The sequence below is a fragment of the Miscanthus floridulus genome, chromosome 9, assembly GCF_019320115.1.
Source record: "Miscanthus floridulus cultivar M001 chromosome 9, ASM1932011v1, whole genome shotgun sequence".
NCBI classification, from domain to species: Eukaryota; Viridiplantae; Streptophyta; class Magnoliopsida; order Poales; family Poaceae; genus Miscanthus; species Miscanthus floridulus.
The window spans coordinates 54815671-54830468 of record NC_089588.1 but is presented as its reverse complement, the minus strand read 5'-3'; the positions used below and the strand labels follow the sequence as shown (position 1 = coordinate 54830468).

Below are 14798 nucleotides of genomic sequence, written 5' to 3'. Positions count from 1 at the left end.
AGAGTCGATAACTAGCTTATACTAGAGTTCGCAATGGAGGTCGACCGGATCGATGCAGCTGTACAAACAGAAGCATAAGCCATGACGGTACTTATAGACAAACCAGAGGTCGACCGGACCGATGCAACCCTGCTTGTTGAAGAACTCGCCGGAATCTACTCTACCTCTACTCCTAAGGGTTGGCACGGAGCCGAAAAGAAAGTAACTTGTATTTGATTGATTGGATTACTTTACAATAGCCGGGCTCCAATATTTATACCTGGAATCTAAATGTGAGTCCTACTTATGCATGACTTATTATAATCTTTGGTATAAGAGAAAACATTTCTAATTTAAGATAACTTAGACCCTAATCTTTCTCTTTTCATAGAGTCCAACATGTTTCCCTCGACGCCAACTGTAGTTTTTGTCGTTATCTGCTGGCGCTATCTGAAGAGAGCCGATTCCAGCGCTGCATTTGAATCAACTGATATCGTCTCTATGCAATCGATTTCTTGATGACACGATCTTGGGAGCTTCGAGTTCCCGCAATTCTTCTTCCCAAATTTTGGTGTAAACACTATGCAGTGCTGTTGTTTTGGGGTGGCCAAAGTGCAGTGCAGTATATACATAATACATACATGGTCATCACCAAAGTACTGGGCAAATATGGAATTTGTCTTTGTGACAAACAGCATATATATATTTCTCAAAAAAAAAGATCATATACATTCTCTCTTTATTTTTTTTAAGTTTTCTTAATTGTGTGCTCATCATAAATAAAAGTTGTGTTGTTTTGTCGTAACAACAATTACTGACAACTTAATGTTGACAAAATGAGTGTAAAAATAATAACAAGTTAAGAACGTTGCAGAAATCAATGAGTTGAACGCAGTTTGAAAGAACAGTGATATTAACTCTCACATTTTGAAAAAAAAAAATCAAAGTGGACTTTCCTTACTGTGGGCTCTTCTTTTTTTGAAAAAACAGCCAACAAAAAATTTGTTCGGCCTATATTAATATAGAAGATGTAATTAATATACAATAAACATAGAACGCAATAAGAAAAAAAGACAACCAAAAAAATGAAGAAATTACCAACAAAACCACCAATACACAATGGTAACCAGACGCCAAACAAGAAAATTGCAGCAAGAAGCCCGGGTGGAGAGGGTCTTCTAAGCGATGCCTTGAGCTACTGGAAACAAGAATATCCCTGTCAGTGAAATTAGAAAAACTGACAGGAAAACTAAAAATAAATTTCCCTGAGGGTGTTCCGTTAAGAACCGACAGGAAATAACCATCAGTGATAGAGTGACAGTGAAATTCAAAAATTTCTGACGATTAACCATCAGAAAAACCAAAAAATTTCCATGTGGGTGTACAGCCGACATAAAAATTGAAAACAGACAGGTCTAGAAATCTAGCTTCGTTGGCCTCAGCCGACATGAAAATAAGATATCATCGTCGGAAAAATTTAATTGGCGGTGCGATACCGATAGAAAGAAATATCAATTTTCCTTATGGTGCTGTACCCGTCAAAGAATCGGTCATTTTTTCTGTCAGTGTGAAACCGACAGGTAGCTTTAATACAATTTTCACATATACATATAACACTCAACCATGATTCATGTGCCATTGATATTTAATATATATAAATAGATCATTATTATACATACAAAGATGTCCTTGTTTGCATCAATAGCCACATACATAAGACAACATCCGTCTACCCAAAACAAGTTCTTTAAATATTTGGCATCAACATGACAAGCGTGAGCATTTTGGCATCATCACTGCTAGCTAATTAGTACTAACATGGGCCACGGTGCTTTCAACTAAAAATTAGTGCATTGGGTATCTATGCAAAGGAGTTCAGCTCCAGTGTGAAACCTGAAATTTTAAGATGACCATAGATTACTTATATTGCACAATTTCAATAGATTATAATATGATTCAGACTGAATAATTGATAAGTCAACCATGCTGTCACCTGTATGAATATTCTCAGTTTCTAATAAGATTCAGGGAAGAAGAGCTTTACCTGTATCTCCTGTGCCTCAGACGATCCTGGAGTTTGCTTCATTTCAAGCTGTCCACCAAGACGCAAACGTGGAGATTCGCATGCTCTAGTTAACCACCGAAGAACTGAAAAGTTATTAAAGAAAATGAAAGTTTAAAAACCATTCCAAATTTTGAATGATGGAGAAGGCGGAATCATGAATTCTAGTTAGAATAATATAACACATTGTCATTGTTATGCATCTAATAAAGAATCTGAATAACAATATTTTTTCTAGAAAGTAACCTTATAAGCTATATAATTTTGATGCACATCTGAATGTTTACATCTCTGAACAATAACATGTTGCATATCTGAACAGGTACTCATCTTAATAAATAGAAGTCATAAATTTGATTCATTTTATAAAAAAAACATAAATCTCTAGTTGAACAGGTATTCCTTGGCCAACAAATCAGTGGTAATATACCAATTATCCCACACTGAATGGATAAGAAATCACTCCCTTTCCGCCTCAGTCAACAATCGATGCACAATTCATAAGGCATGTTGTGGACATTCATAAGGCCATTACTATATCAAGGGAAAAAACTACCCAAGGTGGTGCTAGCTACTACATACTGCCATAAATAGAAAGAGTTAAAAAATGGCAGCTTTTATGACTATCATAGGGCATTCAGAAGGGTAACATTCAATATGTTATTTTGTCACAGTCACTTTAAGGAAGGCATATTTGCATTCAACATCGATATTGCAGTGGTGGTCTATGACTTAGAAGTCACAAGCATTATTTGTAAGGACAGAAGCCTTACCAAAACAGGGCACATATGTCACATATGATTGCAATCAGCGTTAGCAGCTTGTACTGAAGGGCGCATTATTTGTAAGGGTAGAAGCCTTACCAAAATAGTATGCCAAAACAGCACAAAGGAGATACCTTAATCAGTGACATGGAACTGAAACACGTCACTATTACAATATTAGTGACGCGGGTAAACGAAACACGTCACTGTTTAGTTGTCGCCCAAGGCCAGAAAACAAAACACGTCACTAATAACAAGTTATCAGTGACTCTTATCAGCTGGACGCGTCACTGATAACAGGAGATGTTACCCGTGATGCGTTTCAATACAACACCTCTCTTCTGTACCATCTCGGACCAGAAAAAATTATTTGCATTGGTTAAGTCCGAACTCAAGTCCGGAATCCCGTCGCCCCCCTCGGTCCCCTCTCTCTCATCCCCCATCCCGTCCCCTCTCTCTCGGAGCCAGGTTCAGGAACTTTACTTCAATCTCCATCCTCTAACCAAGATCCAATGACTCCCAGCATTCCCAGGCAAAAAGCTTCTCAGCTTGATCGGCTGTGATATAGGCAGTGCTGTAGCAGCTGCACAAGGTACCAAAACTACTACAACCAATCCACAGCGACTGCAGCCCAAACAACAATAAGAATCACAGCCGAGCAAAATTTTCCAGCAAACAACAGTAAGAATCACAGCCCAAACACCATGCAGATTCCAGCAAAGTTTTCCAACAGCAGTTCACTCTCAAGAGCACAGAAATAAATAATTCAAGTGGCATCTATACTATAATCATTAGTAGAACTTAGCATTTTCCAGTTTGGAAGTTCCAGGTTCAAAGCACAAATACATGCCACATTCATTTGTACAGTAGGACACAAGATTATAGCTACTTAGCTAGGCCACAAAAGACTATAGTTGGGCCATTTCACTTATACAATTAGGCCACAAAAGACTATAGTTGGGCCATTTCACTTATACAATTAGGCCACAAAAGACTATAGTTAGCCCTATCCAAAATAATATCTAACCAACATGTTCATACTAGAACATACCATGATCATTAAGAATACCACCATCATAAGTTGGAGTTGTTATCAGCTGGGTAAAACTTCCCAAACTGTCAATAACAATGTATTCTTGAAGCTCCACAGTTGCTCCTTTGTTGCAGTCACCATTCTGCACTTCTATTTGGGGTTGTACTCCATCACTTTTTTTTTTGTTGCTGGCAATGACAGTTTAATTAATTAGTTTAGGAATGAATTACAGTAGCATATATGGGCTGCACACTATAAAGTTTCTAACATACCTTTGCTCCTTTTTTTGTTGGCTTGTGCTTCCCCTTGTTTAATTTATCAATCCAAGTTTTTTTTCTCCTTGAATTTTTGGAATTGACCTCCTTTTTCTTCAAATGTGCAGCACTAAGCAAGTCATCTCCTTGCTGGACATTTGGTTCAACATTTTCTTGGTCATTGCATGGGTTTCTCATAGTAGAAGTAGATGCATTTGGTTTATCCTCTAGCTGTGTACCAAGGCAATCAAGTGCATTTTGTATCACCAAACAACATTCTAGAGATTGGGCTACTTTATATGCCAAATTGAGAAATTTATGAGACAAGTTCTTGTAGCGAAGTTGAGATTCCAGCTTTGGATTTGCTACCACATTCCTTCCTTCCTTATCTTGTACACTCCCATTGTGTGCTGCTTTAGTCCATCTCTTTAACACATAATGTGTTGGCAATATCTTTATATTCATCAAATCAAGAACTTTCAGACCATGTGCACACAATATTCCAGTCCTATTGAACATTCCACAACTACATGAAGCTGTTTGGTTCAAAGGATCACCTATCACTATGCGCTCTTCCCCAAAATGTAAATCACCACGGAATCTCCCAATAGCAATACCATATTTATTAGCATCTAATAATCTACTACATGCAGCCTTGGATCTTTCATATTCACCTTGGAAAGCTTCAAAAATAACTGGAGTGTACACTTCGCTTGCTTGCAACAACATAGGTGTGTGCATTTGTCTTCTTGGTATTTTCTTCCTTGCCTCAAATTCATATTTGAATTCCTTAGCTCTTTTGTCTTCCACTGTCCTCTCAAAATGCTTCAAAAAACGAATAATATCAAAATCTGATTTCAAATGATTCTTCAATGCATTGTTGAAGCTCTCACTTAGTTGTGTACTTCGCACTCCCAAACTAAAGACATCTCTCATATAGCATTCAGCCCATTTTTCTTTAATCTTGTATATACTATCTAGCCAAGTTTGCTTATGCACTTTAGATCTCATAATGTCAAATGCTTCTTGAAATTCTGCCTTGTCCTCATAGCCATACATACAAGCACTAAAGTCGGATAGAATATGAGATTCTTCATCTTCGCCTTCGCCTTCTCCTTCTCCTTCTATTGTACCTCCATCTTGTCTTTCACTGAAGATAAATGTTTGACAGCATTCTGCATTATGTGAAAGATGCACAACCCATGATATGATTCTGTAAATACTTTGGAAATAGCCTTTCCCATTGCTGCATCTTGATCCGTATAGATAGTTCTAGGTTGCTTTCCATTATGTGCAGCTAAGAAAGTCTAAAAAAGCCATATAAATGAGTCATCTGTTTCATCAAATAGAAGTGCAGCACCAAAAACAGTGGTTTCTCTAAACTGATTCAGCCCAAGAAAAACACCAAAAGGCCTATACTCTTTGTTGGTGCCAAAAGTAGTGTCAAATGTAACCACATCACCAAAGTGTGCATAGTCAAGAATCATCTTTGCATCAGCCCAAAATATGTTGGTTATTTGCTCCTCACAATCTAACTGCAAAGCATATTGGAATGATGGATTTTGAGCAATTTTGTCATGAAAATACTTCAACATACTTCTAGCTTGTCCAAAAGCCAAATCCCTCTGCTGTTTGCTTTGCAAGTAATTTTTGCGATCACGGCAAGTGTAGCTAAGGTTAAGTGGTCCACCAACTTGATGACTAGCCAACTCATGTGCAGCTTTTGGTCTAATTCCAGAATCATCTGCAGTCTCTATTTCAAAAGCTTGCAATTCTAAAATTTTCCTCTGTGATGCCATCAAGTGCCGAGTTTCTGGCAAGTGAAGAAGGTGATTGTGTTCAGGCACAACATCAGTGACTTCAAAATTTCCTGCACCTCGATCCAATATAAGGCTCATTCGAGCTTTGCAATCAGTCCTTGTTTCAGCTCTAAAGCACTTTGTCACATGATTTGTTTGCCCTTTCCTTTGGAGGCCCTCGTTGGAACAAACAAATCTGCATGAGGTCACCTTACCATCAAAGGTGTTTACATTTGTGTATCTTTTCCTCACATCAAAGCCTGTGCGACCCCCATATGCCAACCAAAACTGCCAAGCCTCATCTGCATTTTTGAACCTTAAACCAACTTGAGGAGCCCCCTTGTTTAATTCTGCCATGGCCTTGTACACCACTCACAATTGCACAAATTTGTTCTCTGACCTACACATCAACTAGTTCTGTAATCCAAATAATTGACAAACCAGAACTTATAAAATTCCTGTTCAAACTTCAGATAATATAATGGACACAGCAGTACATATGAAACAAGCTAGAGCAACTAATAGTCCTGACATGAAATTCAGCAAAATAATCGTTTGTGGTTCATGGGTTCTCAAATTGGATGGCATTCAAACATGTGGCTACATTCTATTTTGCATTTTGGTAGATTCTTGAGGTAGATTAATAAGCATTCATGCGTGCTAGGGCACTAAAACAAAAGAAATTTACTGTAATCGCGGACATCTCCATTACAGGGGGTGTGAACCTCGTACCTGGATATAGCCCAACGCGGGAGAGCTCCTCCACGGCTGGGGAGGGTCTCCTCTTCTCCTGGCCAGCGCAGCCTCCACCTCCCCGGGGAGGCGTGGAGGGCGGCGCGGCCGGGCACCGGACGACGGGCTGCAGCGCTGCATGGCCAGGCACCTGAGCAACGGTGCGACAGCAAGGAAGACAGTGCAGCACGACAACAGTGAGGAAGGCGCCGCGGCGCAGCAGCGAGGATTTCGCCTCGACAAAGCGCGGAGGGCGTTGGCGGGAGTTGCGGCTCAATGCGGCACCGTTCCCGCGTGTGGTGGATTTCCATCCTGGTTTGTTGGCGTGGGCTGAAAAGGTGAGTACTGGTTTGGAAACCACTATAGCCGTCAGATGGTAGCTGGAGGGTGGAGATTGAGGGAAAGTTACATTGTAACTTTGCTCTCGTTCCCCATCCCGTCCCCTCTCTCTCGTCCCATCCGCCGTCGACACCTCCCCTCTTCCTCCGCCGCCACCGCCCCTCCCCATCCCTCACCCTACCACGACGGCTCCATGGAGGCCAGATCTGGTGAGGGAGGCACGACCCTTGGCGGATCCGGCTTGCCTCGAGAGGAGAGATCTAGAGGGAGGAGATGGGCAATGAGGCTGCGGCCATGGGGGTCATTGAGGCTTGGTCTTATCAGCAACCCGGCTCCATCAGCAGCTGCTCCTGACTCGGCGCCGGGCTTGCCCTCAGCTTCGCCCGCGCCTAGGCCCAGAAGACTCCGCCGGCCCAGCGTCCACTTCTCCGGCCCATCCTGGAAGACTTAGCCAATAGGCCAGTACATGTAAGAAGGAAGAGACAGAGAGAGCAGAGGACGATGAACAAAATTGTATCGAACTCAACTATCTAATTCGAATCATTCGTCTGAACTTCCTACCCTGTTCTTGCTTTTCCCGTTCCCCAACTCTGATTCCTCACAAATTGGTATCAGAGACTCATCCCAATCCTGGCCTATAACCCTACCCATCCACACTTTACCCGTTTACAACGCTCTCGCGGTGCTATGGATCCAAATCTCTGTATGATTTTGGACGAAATCCAGCAGTCCAAGGAGGAATATGGGTGCCGCTTCGACGACCATGACGCGAAGTGGGAGCGCCGCTTTGCCGACTTCGACCGCGATCGCCTCGCATGGGAGACCGCCGTCGACACTCGCGTCGCGTCGTTGGAGTCCTCCTACGGCGAGCTGCAGAGTCTCCACCTCGAGCACCTCCACGCTCAGCGCGACGACCGCGTCGCCGCGCTGGAGGCTGCCACCACCGATCTGGGATCCTGGCGTCCTGGGGTGGAGGGCATCGTCGATGATCTCCGTCTCAAGGTGAAGAAACTCATGAACCGCTGGGACCGCGCGGTGCTCGAGCAGTCACCGCAGCAGCCCGGTCTTCTGACTTCACCTACCTCGGTGTCCGTGCAACAAACTGCCGGCTACAACGCCGATTTGCCCGACGGACACCGCGTCGCGCCGACTACACGGGATTTTGGGTCCGGCGTCGTCGTGACATGGACCCAGGTCCCGGCCAAGGGTACGTGTTCGCCGTCACCTGCTCATGTTCCGATTCCTGCTGTTTCGCTTGTTCATCCTCAGTCCATCCCAAATCCTACCCACCACCCACCAGATCCCTCTCAACCCACCCGTCCTCAAGATTCCCATCCACAACACCCGTCCAACCCCAATCCTTCCTACCACCCACCCAATCTCAATCCTCTTCCACGCCCCCCTGATCCAGCCCAAATCACCGCCAACCTCGGTCGTCTTCCTAAACAACCGTTTCCAAAGTTCAACGGTGAGAACCCCGTTGCGAGAAATACTTTTCCATGTATCAAGTTGACGAACCACTTTGGCTCAGTGTAGCAGAGATGTATCTTGAGGGACCTGCTGACCGCTGGTACCAGTCCATTATGTCCAACTCCAAAACGCCACATGGGATCGCTTCTGTCGTCTGCTTCACGACCGCTTTGATCGTGACCAGCATGAACTTCTACTTCGTCAGTTGTTCAATATCCATCAGAAAACCACAGTCTCAGCCTATGTCACCGAATTCTCTGAACTTGTCGATCAACTCAATGCCTACTCACAAACCTCTGATCCCATGTACTTTACCATGCGTTTCATCGATGGTCTTAAGCCTGAAATCAAAGCAGTCGTACTCGTTCAGCGCCCAAAAACCTTCGATACTGCTTGCTCCTTGGCCTTGCTGCAGGAAGAGGTGGCCACGCCAGTTGCTGCGAAGCCTGTGCGTGGTGGTGATTGGTACGCGGCGTACAAGCCTGCTCTGCCTGCGCGGGTGCCGTTGCCACTTCCTCCACCACCTCCCCGCGCCGAGAAGCCCTCGCTCGCGCTTCCGGCGTCCTCGCCCAGCGCGTCCATGGATGCTAAACTGGTGGCTATCAAGACATATCGGCTCGCGCTTGGCCTCTGCTACAAGTGCGGCGCCAAATGGAGCAAGGATCATTGCTGTCCACCAGAAGTGTTACAAGCTGTTGATGCGTTATGGGATTCATTTTCATCTACTAATTCTCTGGGTGATTTTTCTCCGGAATCTTCACCGTCCGAACACTTGATGATGGCATTGTCCAAGTCCGCTCTGTCTGGTGTTCCGGCTGCACGCACTGTTTGCCTGGTGGGCCTCTTACAGCAGCAAGTACCTGTACAGATTCTGATCGATTCCGGCAGCTCTTCCTCTTTTGTCAATGAAGCCTTGGTGCCACAGCTGTTTGGTATTCAGTCTGACACCGTTTCCAGCTCAGTTCCAGTGGCAGGTGGTGGTCTGCTCGTCAGCGGTGCTGTGCTACGCAGTGTGCCTTGGACTGTGGATGGTTGCACCTTTCATTCAGACTTCAGAACTCTTCCCTCGGCAAACTTTGATGTGGTGATCGGAATGGATTGGCCGGAAGCCCACAGCTCAATGCAAGTGGACTGGCGTCAGAAATGGTTAGCAGTTCCTCATAACGGCCAGATTCATGTGTTACAAGGCCTTGCCAGAGCAGCCCCTCAGCAGGTTCTTTTGCAAGTCGATCTGTTGCCGGCTGCATCATCTGCCACCAGTCAGACTCCAGTGATCCATCCTGCTGTTCAACCCTTGCTGACAGAATTCCAGGAACCGACTGCTCTTCCACCATCGCGTGCTTGCGATCACGAGATTCCGCTGGTCCCTGGGGCACAACGTATATTCATCAGGCCATACCGCTAAACGCCCAAGCTGAAGGACGAAATTGAGCGTCAGGTTCACGAAATGCTGCAACAAGGTCTTATTCAGCCCAGTGCCAGTCCTCCCCTGTCGTCCTCATCAAGAAAAAAGACGGCATTTACTGCTTTTGTGTGGATTTCCGCCACCTCAATGCGCTCACACAGAAGTCCAAGTTTTCGGTGCCTGTCTTTGATCAGCTAATGGACAAACTGCACAACGCTCGCTGGTTTTCTACTCTCGACCTCCGGGCGGGTTTTCACCAAATCCTGCTCCGCTCTGGCGAGGAGTATAAGACGGCCATCCAAACACACTTCGGCCAGTACGAGTTCAAGGTCATGGCCTTTGGTCTTACAGGTGTGCAGGGAACCTTCCAGGGAGCCATGAATGCCACTCTTTCCCCAGGCCTGCGCAAGTTCGTATTGGTCTTTTTCGATGATATACTGATATACAGTTCATCTCTGGAGGAACATATCAGCTACATACATCAGGTGTTCCAGTGGCTCCGTGCTGATAACTGGAAGTTGAAGCTCTCCAAGTGCCGTTTTGCGTGTGAATCAATCTCCTACCTCGGCCATGCAGTTAGCGCAGCAGGTCTTTAATTCCACTGACCTGTCCAAGGTCAAAGCAGTGGTCGACTGGCCTGTGCCTACTACTATCAAAGAACTTAGTGGATTCTTAGGCCTTGCAGGCTACTACCGGAAGTTTGTCGGGAATTTCGGACTTTTGGCCAGACCTCTCACTGACTTGTTACGGAAGAATCACCCATTTGTTTGGACCGAGCAACATGCACAAGCATTCCAGTTGTTGAAAGATGATCTCTGCTCAGCTCCGGTGCTAGCGTTGCCAGACTTTTCACAGCCCTTCCACATCGACAACGACGCTTCTGGTTCAGGAATCGGTGCAGTTCTACACCAGAACGTCCACCCGTTGGCCTTCATCAGCAAGCCGTTGAGCCAGCGCAACCAGGGATTGACAGTATACGAGAAGGAGTACCTTGCTTTACTGGTGGCCATTGATCAGTGGCGGCATTACCTTCTGCAGGCTGAGTTCGTCATCTATACAGATCATCAAAGTTTGACGCATCTCAACGAGCAACGTCTTCATACCGCTTGGCAACAAAAGGTGTTTGCTCGTCTTCAGGGGTTGCAGTACCGCATCCACTACCGCAAGGGCTGTGAGAATGGCGCCGCCGACGCCCTGTCCCGTCGCTCCCACCCAGACCAGTTGATGGCAATCTCTTCTGTACAACACCAATGGTTGGCTGATGTTATCAGTTCGTACCAGTCTGATCCAGTTGCCAAGGACCTGCTCACCAAGCTGTCTGTGTCACCGAACTCGGTGCCTTCATTCTCGTTGTCTAATGGAGTCCTGCGACACAAGAACCGAGTTTGGTTGGGCTCCAGTCCAGCCCTTCAACAACAGATCATACGGGAATTCCATTCCAGCCCCGTGAGCGGTCACTCCGGCGGGATGAAAGCAGCGGTGTGGTCCTTCGTTCAGTCTTGTTCAGTCTGCCTTCAAGCCACGACAGAGCGCGTCCGATACCCCGACCTGCTCCAGCCCTTGCCGGTTCCGTCTGCTTCATGGGAAGTAGTTACAATGGACTTCATTGAGGGGCTTCCTCGTTCCGGCAATGCTGATACTATCTTGGTCGTCGTCGACAAGTTTTCGAAATTTGCACATTTTATTCCTCTGAAGCATCCGTTCACGCGGCAGTGGTGGCTAAGCTATTCCTCGACACTGTCTTCCGCCTAAACGGGTTGCCCAAGTCCATCATTTCAGATCGCGACCGCGTCTTCACAAGTAAGTTTTGGCAGCTCCTTTTCCGTTCTGCGGGTACCAGCCCCAGCCTAAGTTCATCCTATCACCCCCAGACTGACGGGCAATCAGAGCGAGTGAACCGATGCTTCGAGACATACTTGCGCTGCTTCGTGCACGCTTGCCCCTCCCAATGGCACCGTTGGTTATCTTTGGCAGAGTTCTGGTACAATTCGTCGACACATTCAGCACTGGGCCGTTCGCCATTTGAGGTCCTTTACGGTCAGTCGCCTCCACATTTTGGTCTGGATATTGATGCCCTGGCGGCCGTTCCTGATCTGTAGTCCTGGATGAAGAACAGGGGCCTGATGCAAGCACGGGTTAAGCAACATCTGCTGAGAGCGCAAGCACGTATGAAGAAGCAGGCTGACAAAGGGCGTTCTGAAAGGATTTTTGCTGTTGGCGACACGGTTTTCCTCAAACTCCAACCATACATTCAGTCATCAGTCGCGCACCGTTCTAACAACAAGCTCTGCTTTAAGTTCTTTGGGCCATTAAGAATCCTTCAGAGAATCGGCGCTGTGGCGTACAAGCTGGATTGGCCATCCTCTTCGGCAATTCATGACGTCTTTCATGTCTACCAGCTGAAGCTCTCTCCGGGCGGCCAGCAGGTTTCACCCTCGCTGCCATCTGACTTGCAGGAATTTCAGGTGTCCATCCGGATTCTCCAACGCCGCTGGACCGCAGGTGACAAGTCCATGGAGGAGGGGCTCATCCAGTGGTCAAAGTCACCTGGGAACGTCTTGTTCTGCTCCGTCAGCGCTTTCCGCGAGCACCAGCACGGGGACATGCAGGTTCCGAAGAGGGAGGGGACGTCAGCAGCCCGGCTCCATCAGCAGCTGCTCCGCCACCGCTAGGAGGAGCGCCAGCGCACGGAGGTAGGAGCCGGCCTCGAGGGTCACGAGGAAGTAGCAGGGGAACGCGGAGGAGGACGCCAGCAGCGTGCTGTCGAGGTTCGCGGCGGCGGTCCGTCGGGCGTGCGCGGACGCGGTGTAGGTCGACACTGGTGGAACCTCGTGGGGGTCATGGCCACAGCCACTGCAGGTTGCTTGCTCGCTGTGGCGATGGTGTTGCAAGCGGCGGTGGCGGTGGTGCTCGTTCCGGGTGAGGCTGACGGCAGGGCCCTTCTGGATGCGACGAGCTGCCGGACCTGCGCGAGTACGGCTACCTCACCATCGGCATGTACGACACCACCTGGGTAATGCTCCTAATTAGGCATAAAAGGCTACTGGTAAAGTCAATTTGGCGCTGTAGCCTGTTTCTTCAGCTCACTCATCGCCTGCTCCTAATTTGGCGCTGTAGTCAATTTGGCTACTGGATGAGCTGCCTCTGAATATTATATATCAGTTTACCGAGCAATTTCAATTTAATTTATACACATGCATCAATACAATTTACTCTTTGGTTTCTTATTTACAGTATGAGATATATGATGGATTGTGTGCTAAGAATCTAAATTGGACATCAAAGGCAGATATGTGTTATGTTAGTCAATATACAGTAAGATATGAGAGCTGGAAATATTTCGATAATGTTTCATGCGCATGTGAGTTTTTTCCCATGTATCAGAATCTAGCAAAAACTTTTACAATTGGGATCCACTAATATTATGGAGTTCTTCATTCCACAATTATTAAATCCTGACATAACAACTAAATCAATTAGCTTAGCCATTTCCTGAATCCTCATAAAGGCCCTGTCCAATGGAATATCAGTTTCCATGGAAAAAAAAAATCTGAGTGCTATGAATAGGCCAGGCGCCCAGGCCACATGCTGTAATACAAAATGAATTAGCTATTCATGTACACCTGTACAGCAAGGCATAAGTCAGAACCTCTTAGGTTTTAGCCAAGTGATATATGTCCCAAATATTTTCTAGTTGCTTAGCTATTACATTTTTCTATATACATGTTGTGTGCTTCATACATGCATGAAACAGATATTGTACAGCAAGGCATAAGTCAGGACTTCTTATCTAACTTAGCTCTGGTTAACCATAGAGGTAACGGCTCTTTCTTCTGTTTGCAGTTCCCTGAAATATATCGGTGGTGGCGGTGGCGAGGAGAGCCACCCAGAGAATGGTCTTGGACGGACTCCACAGATGGGGTAACCGATCTTTTAGCCTTATGAGTTTTGTGGTGTTATTTTTCAGGGTTTTCTTTTCCAAGTACGTATTCAGGTACCAAGCAGGTCAGTGAGGAATGAGGAATAATAATACACAGTTACATGCATGCATTTCCTATTCTTCTAAATGGTCCCATTGCACCATTGCTTTTGTGCTGTTGGCACAGCAACACTGATGACATTTCTAGAGGCAGTTTACTGTCCTAAGTAGAAAAATAGAAATCTTAGGCAGCTGGTACGATTCACTCTTTTGAATGAACTTCTACTAGATGGAAGTGCTATTGCCGAGTTCTCTCTCCCTTATACAGGTAGTGTAGCAAGTAGCGGCATCAGACAAACACTTTTTGTTCATAAAGCATGTTTCCAGTTTCGACTATTCTTTGACTGCATGACTCTCAATTGCTTGTATTTTGGGCATAGGTCTGTTAGTCCACATCTGGAACGTGGCTGTGCTTGGGAGTGGGGTGGGGGGATCTGTAGGACTGCTTTAGGTCCACATCTGCTTCTTTAGTGATGGCCAGTTCTGGATGGCAATATTTAACATGTAGCTTTGCAAAATTCTGTCAGGGGCCCTTTTGTAGGTTTGTTGTTTCTTCAGCTTAGCTGGAGGTTGCACTGAGACAGAAAAATATGTTTTTCCTTTGATGAAAGCAGGAATTCTAGGCTATGGGTGCTATATTCCTGTTTACCTAAATTAAGCAGATCAATAAATGGCCGCGCGGATATTTTCTCTCTCGCTTGTACAGCAAATGCATCTTGTCATGCCTAGCTAATACACTGATAACTATTACAGGTCTTAAAAAGCGAGTATGCTGTCCGAGGGGAGATGGTCATCCATGCTCAGGTATGTTGAGTGACTACTTCCATGCCAGTATCTTGAGTGACTAATAATGTTCAACAAGGCTTGCAGTATACTTCATTTAATTTGTTATATATCAGTGTTGGTACTTTCAGTTTTAGTAATGGTTGTTGTGGTTACATTTTGTTTGTGTTTGGTTGGACGATGAGTTCATTTGGTAGAG

The 14798-nt window shown here is 45.7% G+C and overlaps 2 protein-coding genes across 2 annotated transcripts; both read right to left on the bottom strand.

Moving 5' to 3' along the window:
* Positions 1 to 1854: 1854 nt before the first annotated feature.
* LOC136479936 (protein FAR1-RELATED SEQUENCE 9-like) lies at positions 1855 to 5336 on the bottom strand. Its single transcript, XM_066477637.1, has 5 exons — positions 5226 to 5336; positions 4111 to 4917; positions 3857 to 3980; positions 2024 to 2127; positions 1855 to 1872 (listed from the first exon to the last, which is right to left on the bottom strand). The coding sequence occupies exons 1-5, from the start codon at positions 5334 to 5336 to the stop codon at positions 1855 to 1857; spliced, it is 1164 nt and encodes a 387-aa protein (XP_066333734.1).
* A 63-nt stretch (positions 5337 to 5399) lies between these two features.
* Positions 5400 to 6248, bottom strand: LOC136481950 (protein FAR1-RELATED SEQUENCE 5-like). Its single transcript, XM_066479220.1, has one exon. It carries the CDS (start codon positions 6246 to 6248, stop codon positions 5400 to 5402), a length of 849 nt encoding a protein of 282 aa, XP_066335317.1.
* Positions 6249 to 14798: the final 8550 nt, after the last annotated feature.

What these genes read in the sequence shown, in the direction of transcription:
- LOC136479936 (XM_066477637.1), bottom strand. Translation starts at nt 5,336, where the DNA reads ATGGGAAAGGCTATTTCCAAAGTATTTACAGAATCATATCATGGGTTG. An exon ending in CAACAAAAAAAGGAGCAAAG is followed by an intron (nt 3,981 to 4,110) that starts GTATGTTAGAAA and finishes ATAGAAGTGCAG; the next exon opens with AATGGTGACTGCAACAAAGG. An exon ending in TGGTATTCTTAATGATCATG is followed by an intron (nt 2,128 to 3,856) that starts GTATGTTCTAGT and finishes ATAACTTTTCAG; the next exon opens with TTCTTCGGTGGTTAACTAGA.
- LOC136481950 (XM_066479220.1), bottom strand. Translation starts at nt 6,248, where the DNA reads ATGGCAGAATTAAACAAGGGGGCTCCTCAAGTTGGTTTAAGGTTCAAA.